This window comes from Cherax quadricarinatus, chromosome 81, assembly GCF_038502225.1.
Source record: "Cherax quadricarinatus isolate ZL_2023a chromosome 81, ASM3850222v1, whole genome shotgun sequence".
Lineage (NCBI taxonomy): Eukaryota > Metazoa > Arthropoda > Malacostraca > Decapoda > Parastacidae > Cherax > Cherax quadricarinatus.
The window spans coordinates 14,591,022-14,606,982 of NC_091372.1; the positions used below are offsets into that span (position 1 = coordinate 14,591,022).

The 15,961-nt window shown below is 37.1% G+C and overlaps 1 protein-coding gene across 2 annotated transcripts in view; it reads left to right on the forward strand.

Annotated features, from left to right (window-relative positions):
* LOC128699934 (RNA-binding protein RO60) overlaps positions 1 to 15,368 on the forward strand; it is a 331,808-nt gene extending 316,440 nt beyond the window's left edge. For both annotated transcript variants that reach the window (XM_070102461.1, XM_070102462.1), the window contains exon 13: positions 5,432 to 15,368. In XM_070102461.1, the coding sequence (XP_069958562.1) occupies positions 5,432 to 5,558 (127 nt within the window). In that variant the 3' untranslated portion in view covers positions 5,559 to 15,368. The remainder of the gene's footprint in view (positions 1 to 5,431) is intronic.
* Positions 15,369 to 15,961: the final 593 nt, after the last annotated feature.

Below are 15,961 nucleotides of genomic sequence, written 5' to 3' on the forward strand. Positions count from 1 at the left end.
CACAGAGCAAAGATGTCATCAACAAAGTGGAGCCAGAGTGAAGGGCGCACATCGATGGTAGGAAGAAGAACAGTCTTGAAGTATTCCATGTAAAGATTAGCAAGGACAGGAGAGAGAGGAGAGCCCATAGCCACACCGAAGGTTTGTGAATAATATTTCCCTTGGAAGGAAAAGGAATTAGAGTCCACACAGAGGCGGATAAGATCAAGAAAGACATCAATAGGTATAGGGAGATGTAGAAACTCTTCATTGGCCTTCTCTCTAAGGAAATCAAGGACATCATCAAGAGGGACATTGGTGAAGAGGGACTCAATGTCAAGACTAAGCATCTTACAGGTCAGGAGAGAGCGAACCCGTTCAGTGAAGTCTTGAGAGACGGAGGTGGGCAGGAGAAAAAGTACCAAGAAAGGGAGTGAGGGCTTTGGCCAACCAAGAAGCAAGAGAATAAGAGACAGAACCTCTAGAGGATATGATAGGACAAAGAGGAATATCAGGTTTATGAGTTTTGGGAAGGCCATTGAACAAGGTCAAAGTCAGGAGGACAGAGGTCGGAGAGAGTCCTTAGTTTCTTGTTGAAAGTTCTCTTGATGCGATCAAGAGGGTTGGAAATGAGAGAAGTGTAGGTACGTGAGTCAGAGAGCAAGACATCAGCTTTACAGAGGTAATCCTCGCGATCAAGGATAACTACCAAATTACCTTTGTCAGAAGATAGTATGACAATGTTAGTGTTAGATTTAAGAGAAGAAAGGGCAAGTTAGTAACGGCGCGAAAGGTGGTGATTCTTAGAAAACAGACTATAAAGAGCAGGAAGGAGAGCACCACGAAAAGTGGACAAGTCAGGAAGATTACAGGAGCGAGATTGATGAAAGGAATCAAAAGAGGTAATGAGGGCAATACCAGAGAGAGGGGCAGGTGAAGTGGCAAAGGAAAGGCCAAAACCAAGAAGTTCAAGCTCATATTGAGAGAGGGAGACAGAAGACAAGTTAGTAACACAGTCAGGAAGGGAGAATTTAGACCAAGGGCTAGCTGAGATGAGACGTTGAAGTTTATTCTGTAGTTTAGAAGAATGAATTTGTGTATTCAGGCGAGCAGTGTCAAAGGCAATGGTAGAGAGAAGGTTACAGAAATCTTGTGGTGGAGCCGCAAAGAGAGCACGTTGACATTGACGGAAAGTAAAGAAGGCATCTTCCGAAACGTCGTCGTAAGCTCCTCTCTTCTATGTGCGGGTTATTTGTGTATCTTATGCCAACATTAGTGCCCCATACAATATCTTACACCAACACTAGTAACCCACACAATATCTTTCAACAACATTAGTATCCCAGACAATATCTTACACCAACACTAGTGTCCCACACAATATCTTACACCAACAGTAGTGTCCTACACAATATCCTTCTTCAACATTAATGTCCCACACAGTATCTTACACCAAAACTAGTGACCCACACAATATCTTTCAACAATGGAAATAAATGGTATAAAATACTGACACAATGGAAATATAATCACATATGCAGCATAATGCGATCCTTTATTGACAACGTTTCGCCCACACAGTGGGCTTTTTCAAGTCACAAACAGATCTACCTGGGGTGGAAGGTTCAGAATGCTGAGGTCAGGTGGAGAAAGCTGCATCTGATGATGTACCGAGTGGGGTATAGAGTCTAAAATCTTGGCAGAAGGTCTGCTCACAAACTTATCCAATCTCCCTACCAAGCTACCCAAGATTTTAGACTCTATACCCCACTTGGTACATCATCAGATGCAGCTTTCTCCACCTGACCTCAGCATTCTGAACCTGACTATAAATACAGTGGACCCCCGGTTAACGATATTTTTTCAATCCAGAAGTATGTTCAGGTGCCAGTACTGACCGAATTTGTTCCCATAAGGAATATTGTGAAGTACATTAGTCCATTTCAGACCCCCAAACATACACGTACAAACGCACTTACATAAATACACTTACATAATTGGTCGCATTCGGAGGTGATCGTTATGCGGGGGTCCACTGTACTCGTGTACCTTCCACCCCAGGTAGATCTGTTTGTGACTTGAAAAAGCCCACTGTGTGGGCGAAACGTTGTCAATAAAGGATCACATTATATTGCATATGTGTTTATATTTCCATCTTTCAACAACATTAGTGCCCCACACAATATCTTACACCAGCATTAGTGTCCCACACATTATCTTACACCAACATTAGTGCCCCACACAATATCTTAACCCCTTCAGGGTCCAAGGCCCAAATCTGAACTGGTGCCACAGTGTCCAAGAATTTTCAAAAAAAAATTTGTTATTTTTTCTTATGAAATGGTAGAGAATCTTTTTCTGAAGGTAATAAAACAAAAAGTACGAAATTTGATGGAAAATCGACAAAATTATGCTCTCGCGAATTTTGATGTGTCAGCGATATTTACGAATCAGCAATTTTGCCGACTTTGGCTCCCATTTTAGGCCAATTACATTATTCCGGTCAACAAAATTCTTAGCTATTTCACTAGTATTACTTCTATTCTATCTATTGAGCACAAGAAATCACCAAGTCAACTGTTTCAACTACAAATTAAAGTGATCGGAAATTGTTAATTTGGCCAATTTAACACAAAGTTCAAAATATTCCAATTTCAAAATAGGGTCCAGAATAAATAATGTAGGTATTCCTGGAACTAAACTAACATTTCCTCTGTTCATTAGTTACGTTTTGAGGCTTTACAAATAAATTCCATTTTGATTTTTTATTCACATAATGAATTTTTATTCACACCAAAAAATAGAAGATTTACTGTTATGCAATACTGTAATAATTATATAAATATCATCACCATATTTGTGAATGTATATTAGACCCACCAGCTGGCGTGTATTAGACGTGTGAGGTCGTTTGTTAACTCTTGAATATCGGCAAAAATTTAACATTTCTGCTACTTAGAGCTCAGTTTCAAGCCATTTCCAGTGCTAAAACCAATTAAAATCATCTCTATTTCTGTAATATGTCTTCCATTCTATCAAATGAGACCAAGAAATCGCAAATACAACTATAAAAAACATACGAAAAAACACTGCAAAGTCGCTGTTTTAACCCTTTCAGGGTCCGTCCCGTAGATCTACGGCTTTACGTTCAGGGTACAAACCGTAGATCTACGCCATGAGCTCAGCTCACTCTGATAAACTGTGAGTGGTACATTTGGGCCTAGATATGAGAGAATACATCTATGTGGTATGTGTGCACCACATAAAACAGATCCTGCAGCACACTGTGTATAATGAGAGAAAAAAAATGAAATCATGATTTTTCGATTAAAACAGCAACTTTGCAGTGTTTTTTCGTATGTTTTTTATAGTTGTATTTGCGATTTCTTGGTCTCATTTGATAGAATGGAAGACATATTACAGAAATAGAGATGATTTTGATTGGTTTTAGCACTGGAAATGGCTTGAAACTGAGCTCAAAGTAGCAGAAATGTTAAATTTTTGCCGATATTCAAGAGTTAACAAACGACCTCACACGTCTAATACACGTCAGCTGGTGGGTCTAATATACATTCACAAATATGGTGATGATATTTATATAATTATTACAGTATTGCATAACAGTAAATCTTCTATTTTTTGGTGTGAATAAAAATTCATTATGTGAATAAAAAATCAAAATGGAATTTATTTGTAAAGCCTCAAAACATAACTAATGAACAGAGGAAATGTTAGTTTAGTGCCAGGAATGCCTACATTGTTCATTCTGGACCCTATTTTGAAATTGGAATATTTTGAACTTTGTGTTAAATTGGCCAAATTAACAATTTCCGATCACTTTATTTTGTAGTTGAAACAGTTGACTTGGCGATTTCTTGTGCTCAATCGATAGAATAGAAGTAATACTAGTGAAATAGCTAAGAATTTGGTTGATTGGAATAATGTAATTGGCCTAAAATGGGAGTCAAAGTCGGCAAAATCACCGATTCGTAAATATCGCTGACACATCAAAATTCGCGAGAGCATAATTTCGTCAATTTTCCACCAAATTTCGTACTTTTTGTTTTATTACCTTCACAAAAAGATTCTCTACGATTTCATAAGAAAAAATAACAAATTTTTTTTTTTAAATTCTTGGACACTGGTGCGTGACTCCAGATTTGGGCCTTGGACCCTGAAAGGGTTAATAGAAAAAATCATGATTTCAGTTTTTTCTCTCTCATTATACACAGTGTGCTGCAGGATCTGTTTTATGTGGTGCACACATACCACATAGATGTATTCTCTCATATCTAGGCCCAAATGTACCACTCACAGTTTATCAGAGTGAGCTGAGCTCATGACGTAGATCTACAGTTTGGACCCTGAACGTAAAGCCGTAGATCTACAGGACGGACCATGAAAGGGTTAAACCAACACTAGTGTCCCACACAATATCTTACACCAACACTAATGCCCCACACAATATCTTAGGCCAACATTAGTGCCCCACACAATATCTTAGGCCAACATTAGTGCCCCACACAATATCTTACACCAACACTAGTGACCCACACAATATCTTTCAACAACATTAGTGCCCCACACAATATCTTACACCAACACTAGTGACCTACACAATAACTTACACCAACATTAGTGCCCCACACAATATCTTACACCAACATTAGTGCCCCACACAATATCTTACACCAACACTAGTGACCCACACAATATCTTTCAACAACATTAGTGCCCCACACAATATCTTACACCAACACTAGTGTCCCACACAATATCTTACACCAACACTAGTGTCCCACACAATATCTTTCATCAACTTTAGTGTCCCACACAATATCTTCCACCAACACTAGTGTCCCACACAATATCTTTCATCAACATTAGTGCCCCACACAATATCTTACACCAACACTAGTGTCCCACACAATATCTGTCATCAACATTAGTGCCCCACACAATATCTTACACCAACACTGGTGTCCCACACAATATCTTACACCAACATTAGTGCCCCACACAATATCTTAAACCCACTAGTACCCACACAATGCCTGATCCCAGACCAGTCCTCCTGGTGGATCAAGGTCTGATCCACCAGGCTGTTACTGAATTATGTTTGCAAAGTCTCTGGCTGTCTCGCTGATGTAACATATGTAACATCCTCCACATGGAATGCTGTACAGCTCTGCTTTACCTGTAGTTTTGTTGGGGGGGGGGGGGGGTTGGAAGTTTTGGGTAACTGAAGCTTGCCAATTAAGAAGTGTGTAAATATTTTGCTTGTAGTAGAGTAGTACGAATGAAATCGTGTGGTATGTGATTTTTCTAGGGCTTCAACTTCAAGAGGAATTGGATTCAAATGTATACTATAATGATCTAAAGTATAGCATTAAAATTTATATTGGCATTATGTATGTTACTTATACATAAATGTACCTCTTTTATTTTCCAGGCTTGTGTTGTGTGGACTCGGTACAAAACATGTCCATCCTCAGCACACGGACAATTTCCTCCTTGTGTTGGGCTTTGATCAACGGACGCCCAGTATCATAAGAGCTTTCCATGAACGACATTTCTAGTAAGAGTAAAAAAATGTGTAATTATTGTATCTGTCCTCTGATAAACAGAAAGTTGATGATCATGCTTTGAAAGGCATTTTTAGGAAGAGCAACTCTGTAGGGGTGCTGGATGCTGTCCTCTCAACAAAATAATATTGAAATGGTGTTTTTTGTATATTAGTATTATTCAGACTAGGTTAATTCATGAATCATTCTCTGCTAAAAATATGTTGAATTTCAATGGAAATAAATTCCATATCATAAGGTTGTTTGGGACACAGAAAGTATATACTTCAGATGAAAGTTTAGCTCATTTGCTGCATGTCTTCCTAATTATAAACAGGTATTGTTGTGTGTATGTTGTTCCTCGATCTGATCTGTGCCAGGTCATGAAGCTAGTGGCATAAATATGCCAGTAAGTCAGGGACAATGAAGGGATGAGTTTGAGGTTTGCAGGCAACACAAAATACAGAACAAGTGAAAAAATAAACATGAAACATGTGGGGTTTGAAACCATGGTGAGTGAGTCATGAAACTCCAGGCCAGTGTGTAACCCCACCTGTTCTATGGTTTGTTTGCAGTCGTGTCATTACAATTCCGTGAGTTATGAGTACAGAACAAATGATCAAATATTGCATAGGGTTAAATAAATTTTGGTGCCTTTACAAAATTAATATTATAATGCATATCTGAAATGAATGAGAAATGAGTCGTTTAGGAGACTTGCAGCAGATAAGCTAAAGACTTTGTTTGTGCAGTTCTACCTATGTGAACTTTATCAGTTGTGATATAGAAGAGAATCTCTAATGGTAGTTGCAGAATTATATATGAGTTACCAAAAGTCGAGGATAGACGGAAACTGACCAATTGCTTTCAAATTGAATCTCCTCATTGGTTATGGTGTGAAAATCATTATTAATCACTTTAATTTTTTATTTCATGCATCTTCTTCATGTAGTGTATGTCTATATTTTCTAAAAGTTTAGTGCAATGAAACTATGGTATTTGTGATGTTGGTATCTGCATGATCCAAGGAATTATAATATTTTCCTATGTATTATCCCATGAAAGTACTTCACTGATCACTGGTCATTCAGTGGGGCCCTGTGAGGCAGCCAGCGTCCTTCCCCAATTCAAGGCATATGTACAATTCTATTACATATAGTGTACTGTAATGTACAAATATTAACACTGTACAGGTTTATCACAATGACATTTTATGTAATGTACATTGTACATTAATTGTGGAATGTGAAATTTTGAGGTACATGTTGGGGTGCACATTAGTTCTTTTATCCTGTGTACATGAGTGTACACTGGTAACTCAGAAAGGTATCCTGTGTACATGAGTGTATACTGGTACCTCAGGAAGGTATCCTGTGTACATGTGTGTACAGTGGTACCTCAGAAAGGTATCCTGAGTACATGAGTGTATACTAATACCTCAGGAAGGTATCCTGTATATATGAGTGCACACAGGTACTTCAGGAAGGTATCCTGTGTACATGAGTGTACACTGGTACCTCAGGAAGGTATCCTGTGTACATGAGTGTATAATGGCACCTCAGGAAGGTATCCTGTGTACATGAGTGTGCACTGGTACCTCAGAAAGGTATCCTGAGTACATGAGTGTGTACTGGTACCTCAGGAAGGTATCCTGTATATATGAGTGTACACTGGTACCTCAGGAAGGTATCCTGTGTACACTGGTATCTCAGAAAGGTATCCTGTATACATGAGTGTACACTGGTACCTTAGGAAGGTATCCTGCATATATGAGTGTACACTGGTATCTCAGGAAGGTATCCTGTGTACATGAGTGTACACTGGTACCTCAGGAAGGTATCCTGTATGCATGAATGTACACTGAGACTTCAGGAAGCTATCCTGTGTACACTGGTATTTCAGGAAGGTATCCTGTATCAGTACCTAAATTTTATTGTTGGGTAAAAGGACATGTGCAACTAATGTGACATTGCCACAACAACATGTCCCATTAGTTGTACCCATGTCCTTGTACCCAACACACTGGTGGTAATTCTACCAACATTATTACATTTTATTGTACTACCATCATCTTGTTAACCAGTGAGTGTACAGGTATTCTGTACTTTATTGTAACACTAGCACTTACAGATGGAATCATAAGACTTTACTGTCTGTGTAGTGATGCTCTAGTGTTGTATATCTTCAGAGCTAAATTCTCTCTAATATTGTATTCATATCATTTGTGAGTGCACTGTCTTAGTACTGGTAGTTTAGAAATTTAATTTTGATTTTATTCATTGCTTAGTGGTTTATGGATACTAATTGTAGGAGTATTTGAAAACCCAACTGAGAAGCATTAATTCCAATCTAATCTTTCTTCAGAATGATTAGACTGATCAGAATGATTCAGCAGTGATTCTTTAGAATGATCAGACTGACTCTTTAGAGTGATTTGACAGTGATTCTTCAGAATGGTTAGAATGATTCGACAGTGATTCTTTAGAATGATTAGACTGATTCTTTAGAATGGTTAGACTGATTTTTTAGAATGATTAGACTGATTCTTTAGAATGATTAGATTGATTCTTTAGAATGATTAGACTGACTTATTAGAATGATTAGACTGATTTTTTAGAATGATTCGACAATGATTCTTCAGAAAGATTAGACAGTGAGGGGACAAAATTTAGCTCCAGTATTCACAGTATCTAGTTACATTGAATAATCTTGGTTATCTGGTGCCCAGCCTTCACAGACAAACTATAATTTGTGGCAAAATTTGCTCCTAACAATCATCCTAATACAATTTTGTGAGTCATGATGTAAGTTTTCACTGTAGCCTCTCACCTCATTCCCTTGTTTTGAAATTCCTACAATAATTTAGATACAGTATCACAAAAGTTATTCAGATGAGGATGAATTAATAGTTTGAAATTTGAAGGTACTGGCACATACATACAAACTTTGTATGTATCCTAAACTCAGGAAACTAGATAAGAATTTTGTAAGAAATGTTGTTTGACTTTGAATCAAGTTGTAATATCAAGGGGATTACCTTAGTCGTTTAAAATTTTAATGTCATAAGGTGTATTTTACTTGAGAGTATTGATTGTTTATCAGTTATGACTAGAGGACAACTTTCTTGTAATTGTAATAAAACCCCAATGAGAATGGATACTACCAAAGGATACACTTGTTAAGTTCTTGCATCTTGACTGATAATACAGGTGCTCCTTGATTTATGATGTGGTTGCGTTCCAGCGAACCCATCGTGAGTCAGATATGGATATATATGTACTAAATAAGCAAATAAATAACTACTGTTACTAAATAAGTAAATAAACAATTGCTTAATGTAACTAAATACCAGCATTGAAAAGTAAATAAATGAATACAAGTTACAGACTTGCTGCCTTCATCCTGGGTTTCACCTCCAAAGTAACTGCTTTTGCATCATCGTAAAGTCGAAATATAAGTTGAACCATCGTAAGTTGAGGAGCATCTGCACAGTACTGTAACGTCCTTGTCTGGTATTTCCGCTAGTATAGTGTCTGTATCTTACCCCAAATACAGAAAAAGTACCATTTATAAAAGCTTAGGGTTACAGTCATTATTCTGCACTTAACTGTACTTTAATATAATTGAAAGACTTAAAAAATACACAAAAATAGTAAATTAAAATGGACTGTATTTCATGGGATGAGATTAAGGTAGCCAGAAAAGTTTATAAAACAGTGAATGAAAACTTCATATGCAGTTAAAACAGAAATTCATAAGTACCTTTAAACTTAGAGAACTTCTGATATGAAGCAACAAGTTTACAGATTTTTTTTTTTTTTCAACAAACCGACCATATCCCACTGACGCAGGGTGACCTGAAATGAAATACAAAAGTTTCTCTTTTTAAATTTAGTGATTTATACAGGAGAAGGGGTTACCAGCCCCAGGTTTACAGATCTGGTTCTTAAATATAACGAAAAGCATGTACAAGCTCCGGGAGTAGAAAAACTCTGGGAACTTATCAAAAGTATATCAAAGGTAAAGGTAGGCATTATGAGGTGAACAAGACATCTCATTGTTTTAATAGAGATACAGTAAATCCTCCAGTTAATGGGCTTTGAAAATATGGAACAAAATCCCCTGGGTCAGATTTGGAAATAATGGACAAAGTTCTTTGGTCGTAGAATTGTTCATTGCTGTTATAATCACAGCAAAATAACCTTTTCTCTATTGACCACAGTTGCCATTACTGGCCACTTGCTCCCTTTAATTAGTCCATTACATAGAGGGGTTTACTGTACTCCATTTAAAAAAAAAATGTGATAATTTTATTAATGCAGTTTTGTAAACCTATCATAAATTTTCTTACCATGAATATACAAAAATACATACAAATAGTTATCCACACCATCTCAATTTTTGTCTCAATTTTGTCCTCGGTTTAAGAGTTTCATTTTATGCATTACAGAGAATTCAAACATATTGAGGTACACTATAGGCAGTGACTAATTTTAGGATTCTTTAATTGTTTGAAACTGCTGCCTCATTTAATTTCCTAAAACTTCTGCACATCTGTGACCCTGTACTGCCTGAGTAGTAGTTATATTGCTAATATGTATCTAGTTGTTTGTATCTTTTAATGGGTAATGTCAGAGGCAGTTTAAGAGAGCAGTTCTGAGGGCTTTATCTGTATTTAGAAATCAGTGATAATTATTGCCAACAGAAATATGCAATCAATTATTTGTTACACATGCACATATACGAGGCACTGTGCAGCACTAAAGAATAAATGCCACCACTGCCAATATCTGGGTTAGTGAACAAATTGATTCCTTAAGTGTTTTGTCTGTTTTGAGTAGTGTATAGATATTGTCTTCAGCACCAGTAAGTTAGGCCCTAAGTCTCATAACAAAGTATGGTAACTTGAGCTTAATAGCTCTGATCTCCGTGCTTCCATTTTTCTCCACTGTTTGAGTTTTGCACTTATATTTCTCTGCTGCACAGTGCCTCATATACACTATATATTGAAAAGAAATTTAAGGTGGCAAAGGGCTATTGAAGGAATTAATCTTTTTAAAGCTTTAATTGTTAAAAAATTTAACTGCATTTTTCTGTAAACTTGTGTTGGTAAATGTGTACAGAACATTTGAGTTTTAATTGGTTTAAAGATTTACTCTAATTTATAATAATTAAATAAGTAGTTTAAGGATAGCCATAAAAAATTAACAGAGAAGAAGAACTTTCATCCTGTTATAATATTAATATAGAATTTGCTCATATTGATGATCCTACCAAAATATTGATGAGGCTATACTGGATTATATTTGTCTCTTCATTCTGCCATTTGTCATGTTTCATTTCGTTCGTGACTCATTGGAGGTGAGTCGATGAAATTTCACTTACGTTTATTATAAGTATTTGATGCGTCACAGGCAAAACCTCTCGTCGCTTTGAAGATCAGAGTCACAAATTTTGATTATTGTAGTCATATAAAATTGTGAACCTGTGTTGGCTATGCAGGGAAAGATGTGTTGCCCCTGACAGATATACATTATGTCTAAATCCTTACTTAGTCCAGCCGTAAGCCTATAGATCAATCTAACATAGTGCTGAATATTGAGAACGAGGTTTGCCGTGAAGCATCCAAGTTGGCAGATTGTTTTGATTCATTCTACACAACTGTTGCATCATCATTAGTCAGCAAACTGTCAGGCACATAGGTCAGAAAGTTTTTATTTGTTTGCTCTGTAAATTATGACCTGAATTCCTTACCAGTCTACAAATTGGAGACTATCTTTAGAAGTTTTGCTCCATCCAGGACTATTATAAAGCTGCATAGTATACTAATCCAGGTTGAACCAAAACATTGTATAAAAATGTGTCCATTTTGTGGGTTATGAATTATTCTGGTGAAGGTATTGTGACATATATTTTACCACCCTTGTATCATCACCAAATATTTGATGGTGTATTACTACAATTATTATTATTATAATTATTTTCACAAAAAAAAAAATGCTAAATCCCTGAGTCATTCAGTGTTGAGTCACAACCTTGAGTGGGTCAGCATCTCAAAAACTATGGTAACAATTAGTGACTGAAACTTTCCATGTAGAGGAATTTGTACCATACACTACAGCAAGCTGAAAGTCGTTCCATTTGTTCCATTCCGAGGGTCAGCATCCCTTGACCCAGTCCTTGACCAGGCCTCCGCCCATCATTTTTATAAGAGAGATGAGCACCAGTTGTATTGACAACTGCAGTACCCTATATGAAAATATTAGTTTTATGGGAAAACATTTAACTGTATTGCGTGATAAGCTAACCCGCTATAAGAATAATTTAAAAAAAGGTTTCAAGAACTTTATTGAGGATAAGGAAGGCTAATGCTAACCCCAGAAGGCTAACATCCCAGTATAACCTCACCTTCCCCTGAAAAAATGGTCAAGCAATGTAGCTTATTTCCATTAGGAAGTGACACATAACAATTGACTAACTAATAGGTATCCATATACTGATAGGTAACAGACAGCAGATGTTAGGAGATGCGCCTATCCATCTGCCTCTCCCAGGGTTTACCTCTTTGAGGGTCCGTCCTTTTTTTTTTTTTTTTTTCACAGGGTTAAGGATCCCTAGCTTTATTGACAAACTTTTTACAGGTTAAGGATTCCTAACTTTATTGGCAAGCTAAGAGCTGTTACCTACATCAGCTCATTTGAAAGCATTTTTATTGTTATGAGACATACAAGTAGGGAACAGGATGAAGTTGGAGCCATCTGTGGGCCAGCATTTTCATTTGATCAACTGACTTTATCTCATTGACATCATTATGCTGTACGAATGTGTTCCATACTCGAGTCATCCTGGGTATATATGATCTCAGATGGAGTGATGTTCTGGAGAAGGGTACAGCCAGAGTGAAGTTGCTGCTTTCTGCCAGTCTTGTGGCATAAAAGCTTGTTTCACGCTGTCCTCAAAGTGGATCCAAGTGTGGTATTTTGACAATATTGGCCTTGTACATAACAGTAAGGCCACCCACATCCCTCCTGTGTTGAAGACTGCTGAAATGACAGATCTATCCAGGATGGGTCCAGGAGAGAGATGAGATGTCTTGCTCTGTTCTCTACTCTGTCAAGCAGTCGCAGATGAGAGGGGGGGGGCAGGCAAACCAAGAAAGTGGAGCATACTCAAGGTGTGAGCGCACTTGTTCCTCGTACAGAATGTTGCAACCCCTACTGTCAAGCAGATGCGAGATACGGCGAAGTGCTGTAAGCTTCCTGGCTGCCTTGTTTGCAAGATTTACAACATGGTTCTTCATGGTTAGCTTGGAGTCAAATTTCACCCCAAGGATATCAACTTCTTCTCCAGGTGCCAACACCCTCCCATTCATCCTTACTACTGCACCAGCATTACCATCATGGTGCCTAGAGACCATCATCATTGGCTTTGAAGCCAGAGTTTAATTTGTAGTTCTATGTCATGAGCTGAGCTTGCTCAGATAAGCTGTGAGCAGTAAATTTGGGCCTGTGTATGAGATTTTGCATCTATGTGGTAAGTGTACACCATGTAAAGCAAATCTTGCAGCACACAGTGCATAATGAGAAAAAACTGAGACCGTGTATTTTGATTAAAACAGTGGATTTGCAGTGTATTTTCATATGTTTTTTACAGTTGTATTCGTGGTTTCTTGGTCTCATTTGATAGAATGGAAGATATATTACGGACATAGAGATGATTTTGATTGGTTTTAGTACTGAAAATGGCTTGAAACTGAGTTGAAAGTAAGGGAAATGTTCGATTTTTGCTGATATTCTAGAGTAAGCAAATAACATCATGTGTCTAATGCATGTCATTTAGTGGGTCTAATGTGCATTCACAAATTTGCTGATATTATTTATACAATTATTACAATATTGCATAAGAGTAAATCTTCTGTGTTTTGGTGTGTATAAAAATTCATTATGTGAATAAAAAGCAAAGAGGAATTCATTTGTAAAGCCTGAAAACATAGCTGATAAATAGAGGAAATGTTATTTTAGTGTCAGGAATGTCTGCATTGTTTATTCTGGACCCTATTTTGATATTGGAATATTTTGAACTTTGTGTGAAATTGGCCAAATTACTGATTTCCAATCACTTTATTGGGTAGTTGAAATAGTTGATTCGGCAATTTCTTGTACTCAATCAATAAAATAGAAGAAATACTAGCGAAATAGCTAAGAATTTGGTTGACTGGAATAATGTAATTGGCTCAGAATAGTAGTCAAATCGGCAAAATCGTCGATGCGTAAATATTGACGCGGCAAAATTTGCGAGAGCATAATTTTGTCAATTTTCCATCAAATTTCATACTTTTTGTTTTATTACCTTCAGAAAAAGATTCTCTACCATTTCCTAAGAAAAAATACTGTAGACCATTATATTACACAGTTTTATTTGGCACATTTTGGTTGTTGCACTATTGAAAAATTTGGTCACAATTTTATACAACACATCGTAAAATTAGCTTAACACGGTTCAGTTTGTGGGAGGGGAAAAAATCTGTAGTGTCACCTGTGGAATACTTCCCCAACTCAGGCCTCTGCCTGGTTGTAGGTTAGACCATTGAGATAAGTAAGGAAGGCCTGAAAAAGAGAGTATGTTTAGCACAGGCTGCTTCCACAACTTTAACCCCTTGACTGTTGCAACCCCCAATCCTGAGGTGTCTCCTGGTGTCGCAAAATTTCAAAAAAAAAAAAAAATTATTTTTTCTTATGAAATGATAGAGAATCTTTTCCCGATTGTAATGACACCAAAAAAACGAAATTTGATGGAAAACCGATGGAATTATGCTCTCGCGAAGTTAGCGACATCGGCAATGTTTACAAATCGGCAATTTCGCCCACTTTGAGCCCTATTTTCGGCTAATTCCATTGTTCCAGTCGACCAAACTCGTAGCTATTTCTTTAGAATTCCATTTTTTCTATCGATTGAGTACAAGAAACTCCCCATTTACCGATTTCAACTACCCAATAATGTGGTCAGAAATTTGCAATTTGGCCAGTTTCACAAAAATTAAAAAATATGACAATTTCAAAATAAGGTCCAGAATGAACAATGCAGACATTCCTGGCTCTAAAATAACATTTTCTTTGTTCACCAGTCATGTCTCCAGGCCTCTCTGATATTACTCTTACTCTCTATTTTGAATTTTTATTCAAACAAAAAATAGAAGACTTACTATTATGCAGACAACTGCAATACTGTAATTGTATAAATAACATCAACCCATTCATGACTGCATATTAGAATGGCTAGTTGGACATTTATTGGACAATGACATCATTTGTTTACTTTTTAACATTGTCAAAAATCAAACATTTCCCCTACTTTGAGCTCCATTTTCAGGTTCTTTTTATAGTAAAATCAATCAAAATCACCTTTATTTCTATAATGTGTTTTCCATTCTATCAAATGAGACCAAGAAAACGAGAATACAACCATAAATACTATACGAAAATAAACCACAAAGTCTGCATTTTAATTAAAAAAAAAAGGTCCGAGTTTTTTTTTTCTCATTTTGCACTGCGTGCTCCAGGATTTTTTTATATGGTGCACACAGACCCATTCTCTCACACGTGGGCCTACCAGCTTTCTCCTGCTTGATTTGAAGCCGCTAGAATTTATTAGTATACAGTGGACCCCCGCATAGCGAACTTAATCCGTGCAAGAGGGCTGGTCGTTATGCGAAATGTTCGCTATGCGAATTAATTTTCCCCATAAGAAATAATGGAAATAAAATTAATCCGTGCAAGACACCCAAAAGTATGAAAAAAAATTTTTTTTACCACAAAAAAATGTTAATTTTAGTACACACAAACTGAAAAAGGGCATGCACAATTACATGACACTTACTTTTATTGAAGATCTGGTGATGATTGATGGGATGGGAGGAGGGGAGAGAGAGTGTTAGTGTTTAGAAGGGGAATCCCCTTCCATTAACACTTGAGGAGGCAAGTCCTTTTCCGGGGTTACTTCCCTTCTTCTTTTAATGCCACTAGGACCAGCTTCAGAGTCACTGGACTTCTTTCTGTCCATAGAGCTCTGTACCTCCCGTTCCTTTACGATTTGTCTAAAATGGGCCATAACATTGTCATTGAAATAGTCACCAGCACGCCTTGCAACAGCTGTGTCAGGGTGATTTTCATCCATAAAGGTTTGCAGTTCAACCCACTGTGCACACATTTCCTTAATTTTTGAAGTAGGCACAATGGATTCCACAACTGGCATAGGCTTCTCAGGGTTAGCCCCAAACCCTTCAAAATCTTTCTTAATTTCCATACTAATTCTCACCCTTTTTACCACAGGGTTGGCACTAGAAGCTTTCTTGGGGCCCATGGTCACTTATTTTCAACAAACAGAACCGAAAACACTGTAATAATACGAAATATTCCGAG